The sequence below is a fragment of the Ptychodera flava genome, chromosome 8, assembly GCF_041260155.1.
Source record: "Ptychodera flava strain L36383 chromosome 8, AS_Pfla_20210202, whole genome shotgun sequence".
NCBI classification, from domain to species: domain Eukaryota; kingdom Metazoa; phylum Hemichordata; class Enteropneusta; family Ptychoderidae; genus Ptychodera; species Ptychodera flava.
Genome location: NC_091935.1, coordinates 8,987,501 through 8,992,500, shown reverse-complemented (window position 1 = coordinate 8,992,500; position 5,000 = coordinate 8,987,501). Strand labels below are relative to the sequence as shown.

At 38.8% G+C, this 5,000-nt stretch overlaps 1 protein-coding gene and 1 long non-coding RNA gene across 2 annotated transcripts in view; both read left to right on the top strand.

The window, feature by feature from the left end:
* Nucleotides 1-5,000, top strand: part of LOC139138408 (uncharacterized) — a 251,467-nt gene that overhangs the window by 198,313 nt on the left and 48,154 nt on the right. The window lies entirely within an intron of this gene.
* The window catches only part of LOC139138403 (calponin-1-like), a 41,568-nt gene continuing 36,999 nt past the window's right edge, over nt 432-5,000 (top strand). Inside the window, exon 1 of the mRNA XM_070706773.1 lies at nt 432-641. Coding sequence (XP_070562874.1) covers nt 591-641 — 51 coding nt within the window. The 5' untranslated portion in view covers nt 432-590. The remainder of the gene's footprint in view (nt 642-5,000) is intronic.

Below are 5,000 nucleotides of genomic sequence, written 5' to 3'. Positions count from 1 at the left end.
GTTGTGGTGCACTATTAATTACTGAGACTTGATTTCAATCTTGTTCGCATTAATGTTCCCCCTCTTTTCTGCGTCTCTTGCTTTTACCCAAGCTTTTCGGTATTAAAAGCAGTTAAGCTTAACGTTTCATGATTTTTTATCAGTTTCATCTCTGAACACACTGAATAGCTGTACACAACTTTCAAACAAGACAAAGGATGGATCACGGTATATAGTCAATATCAACAAGCACTCATATATACGAGAAGTAAGGATTGCGGACTGCCGCTTTAACCGCTCGCCTTGGTGTTTATCGGAAATTCATGAGCAGGATATGGAGAGAGCGCCGTTTGTGGTTTTGGTAATTTGTGGCACCAGTGACCCTGTGACCGAGATGAATATGTATGAAGCAATGCCCAAATATAGACGCAACTGCGTCCGGTTGATCGTACGCACTTCATCCATACGTATTTTACAGGTACACAAACAGTCTAGTCTGTTGCCCAACCAGTATTTAACACTGTCTGTCTTTCCTTGCCCGTGACGGAAAACCGCCCCATACGTTCTTGTTCGCAGCAGTATTTACCCCAAGCTTCGATACTTCAGTTACCATGGCATCCCGTCCAACAGGATACGGAATGACGGCAGAGCTGCAAGAAAAGGTATTGCTCTCAATCTTTCCTTGGGATTTGTAGCGCTGTAGGTAGCAAGGTAGTACTGGCAGGATAGACCCAAACTCTAGCTGACATCTCGGTTACTCTCTCTTTCACCACTGAGGACGTCGGTTGTCACAAAATGGGCGTTGTCGTCTGTCTGGACGAAGCATAAACGAAACGAGTTTACCTGGGGAAGTTCAGTCCAGCTAGTGAAAGACATTTACATCAACTACTTAGTTGTCATTAATCGATTCTCCTTTGGTCAGGGATTTATTTGCAGGCACGTGTGTTATCTGTGCATATTCGAATTGCCCCTTCCCAAAATGATCCATTACGTTCATTTCATTCAGGCAGAATGACGTAGGATAAGGGTTCACCACTTCACTGCGACTAATGGAGACATTTTTTATCAAGAAATTATTTCGCCAACTTTAACGCAAGTTTTAACTTTTCAGACAGTGTTTTCAGAATTAAAAAAGAAAATAAGTTTTAGTACGGTTTGATTGTCCCGACGGAAGCATTGGGATGGACACGCCCAGTGACTATTAAGTAATAGGTCATAGCATAGGTCAGTCAGTTGCGTCCGGATGACTTCAATCTCTGTTTCTGTGGAGGCCTTTTCCTGACAGCAGCTATACGTGTGTGTTAGTGGTGGCATGCTCTTTGTTAGCAGATTCATCGCGTGTTAGTTTTTACAATGTGTGAAAATTTATCTCGAGCTTATAATAGCTCTAAGACTAATCGTTGACGTATATTACTTGATTTTTGCATTACAGAATAGTATTCACGCAGAGAACTCTTCAACGAACAAAACATTTAACTTCATCCAATCGCCTGAACGTGATTTTTCGTCGATTCAACATGTTTTGTTACTCAAATGAGCTGAAACTTGCCGTTGAATGTGTTGACACACAAATGGCAATGGGACCTATGCAGTTGGAGTGAACAATGTACAAAACAGAATAATTTGAAGACTGCATTCTAATTTGGTTTGGTAATCAAGACTTGATCGAGTAACATCTTTTCCTATGTATGGTTATATATATACTTAGTATTATTTCAGAACATACAACGTTCGAAATCGCAGAAATCTCATTTAACATAAATTTTATACTGTATTTCTTTCAGGGTTTACATAGGGCCATAACAATCATTGCTGACAGATCTGTCAACTTCATGAAATCACAAAACAGACTAGTTATCTCTTAAAGTGGCACTCCCATTTGGTAACATTTTTAAAACACATTTTTTTAATGCCAACGGTCGATATTTGACGTGGCGACTGCGCGCGGATCGCGAGATATCGATAAAAACATGTCTTCAAAAAAGTAAAAGTTTGAATTCCGGTGGCCCACCTAAATTCAGCTTCCGAACATCGAACGTTCGGCACTGGGGCCATTGTTAACTAAGCTATGGAGTACGAGTCTACACTGACGCTGCTGTACGCCACAGTACCACTTGCCTCGGTGATCGGTCATGCCCCGTGGGAGAAAGCTGAGTCTTACTGACTTGGTGATAAAAAGGAAAAACAATTTTTGCTGATTCCACCAGAATTTGCATAGGTGACGAGCCAAGTTACGTGCGGTTGATACATAGCGGCCACCGCGTGGTATGCATAGACTAGACGCATACCACGCGCGCGGCGAACCACACGTACTGTGTGGCAGACGACAAAATGTAGTCATCGGAGGCGGCTAATATTTAACATGTAAAAACTTATGTTTATGTGGTATTGGTTAAAAATATAATACAACTGATTTAGAATAATGACAACGACAAAGCTAAGTAGAAGTTTTTAAAGAACTTACCTGAGGTAAAGGCATAATGCTGTATATAATGTCTTCGCAGTGGGAGGTAAAATTGCGTCGTTCGAACTTATTATGGACTCCCTAGAATATCGTCAATCAGCACAACAACAAACCTTCGGTGGATTTCGCGTCATAATCAGAAACGATCGTAAAACTTCGGGATGTGAAAAATACGCTCGGGAAATCACATGTTTTTATCGATATCTCGCGATCAGCGCACAGTCGCCACGTCAAATATCGACCGTTGGCATTAAAAATTGTGTTTTAAAATGTTACCAAATGGGAGTGCCTCTTTAATGTATAATCGAACATCCATCCATCCATCCATCCATCCATCAATCAATCAATCAATCCGTCCGTCCATCCATCAATCCATACATCCTCCATCCATTCATATCAATTCCTATTTATTTCCCAAAATACATATACAATGCACGAGTGTAGTATTACAGTAACACTACACCTCCCTGAAAAAATGTAGAAACGTCCTACGTACGTGAACGTGAAAAGCGAAGTCAGTTTAATCGAAACAGAAATAAACCTTACATATTGTATTTCCTGCGCCTTAATCTCCAGACTTTGTTAATCTCCAGATTTTGAACCCATAATGGCACTCAGACTGCAAAATTTAGTGATGAATTATGCATCATTTATACTAAACTCACTTTTAACGAGACATGTCATCACTTTCTGATGAACGTTACCTACGCTAACTATAATTAGTACTACGATTTCGGAGCGAAATCCCTTATTGATTTCAAGCGTCAGAGGATAGTACTGTGAGTGGTAACATCTTGAGATGTGTGGATCAAAACGGACAACTATTTCTACAAACGTTGCTTGTCTATTTGCTTTATCAACAAATAACAATGTGTGGCCTTTTGTGTGGATGTTGAAATGTTTGTTCAACATTATCTGTGAACAGCGTATGAGTAAGTACTTTGTCTTTACATGTAAATAATTCCTGGTTTTGATTTTATTCTTTGATTGGGGATTTGGCCGAGCAGTTTTGTCTGTGGCTTCTCCGCTACGTAGCTGGGTACCGTACGTTGTGAGTTCGGCCCGATTGAAACCACTTATATTCTAACATCTTCTGATAAAGTAAATCAACTATTCTGTAATGTCTAAGCTGGTGTAATTGCTTGAATTTAGTGCATCAGTTTAAAACATGCGAAATAGTTTCAGAGGGGTGATTACAGGTTTTACACGATTTGGTGTAACTAACTGGATAGTAAATAGATAACAGACTTAATTTCTCACTGTGGAAGTTGCAATCGACCTCTAGCCACGAACTATCTTCGTTTGTCATCAATGTTACTGTTTAATATTGAGATATGTAGCTGAAATCGAATGGCGAACATTTCCAGCTCCAGTTTCCATGAATATTGACTGTGTATATATCTCTCACTTCAATCCATTTCTCACCGTACGATCGTCCAATGTGTAAAAGTTGAATGCTTGCAAAAATTTCTCCTCTTTCCATATGTGTACATTCTTACACCCTGGCTCTGTGACCTAGATTTCCGCGCTAGAGAAAGTTCAGGCCATTTAAAGAAAATTCTTTGTTTGCCGTCCTTGGATTTTTGAAAAAAACTACCAGCCAGGGGAAAAAACAAACACAGACAAAAACACACAAGTGTATTAACATAAGCTCAATTTTTATTTCGTTTCCTTTGGTGAAATAATATTTTTATTAGTAAAAGTGTTGACATTGTGTTTGTTTTCTTCATTTCCTTTGAAAACCAGCACGCAGACGGCAAGCAAAGAACTTTCTTGAAAGCACCTTGTTGGTATGCCTTAAATCAGTATATGATGGCAATTGCACTTCCCTGGGAAGTACAAACAAACTTCTTAAGCCTCGAACATAAAGCTTTTGAGAAGTATTTCGAACCAAGATTACAATATTTAAATTTTTTTTATAATTCATGAAATCTGATCAATCAAATCATGGCGGGACTTGTTGTTCAAATATCAGTCTGAAGCTGTTCATAATTAAACTCATTTGACAAAGCAGAATCGAAAACAGGTGCTTGTGGAGAGTATTGACTTCTAAATGACTGTCAATGAGGTTATGTGAAATAAAATGTTATGTATGTTTTCACGGTGCAAAATCTTGCACGGAAAAACACGTATTTTTGACTGAAGATGTAAAGAATAAGACCAATTTGATAATCAAAAGGATAGAACTTCAAAATGTAAATAAGCTGGACAAGCTGTGTCGTTCATTGTAGACATGGATTTAAGGACATTTATTTTATGAGTCTTCACATAATCATGTGCCTTGAGCACAAGTCACGGGAAAGCCTACTTAACGGTCTAATTGTGCGAGCGCCCTCTTTGGTCGAGCAGAAACACAATAGAAAACAAAAACGAAACGTTCTGGTATTGATACATATTTTTGATTCTTCTTTCTTCATTATGGCCAACCTCTAAAGGAATGGGTATTTTGAAATAAATGAGTGTAATTTAATGGATTTGGAATCCATTGAAATATGAAGGAACATATTAGATGTATTATGTCATACTTGTTTTCTTCTTTGAAATTCATTCTCGCGAG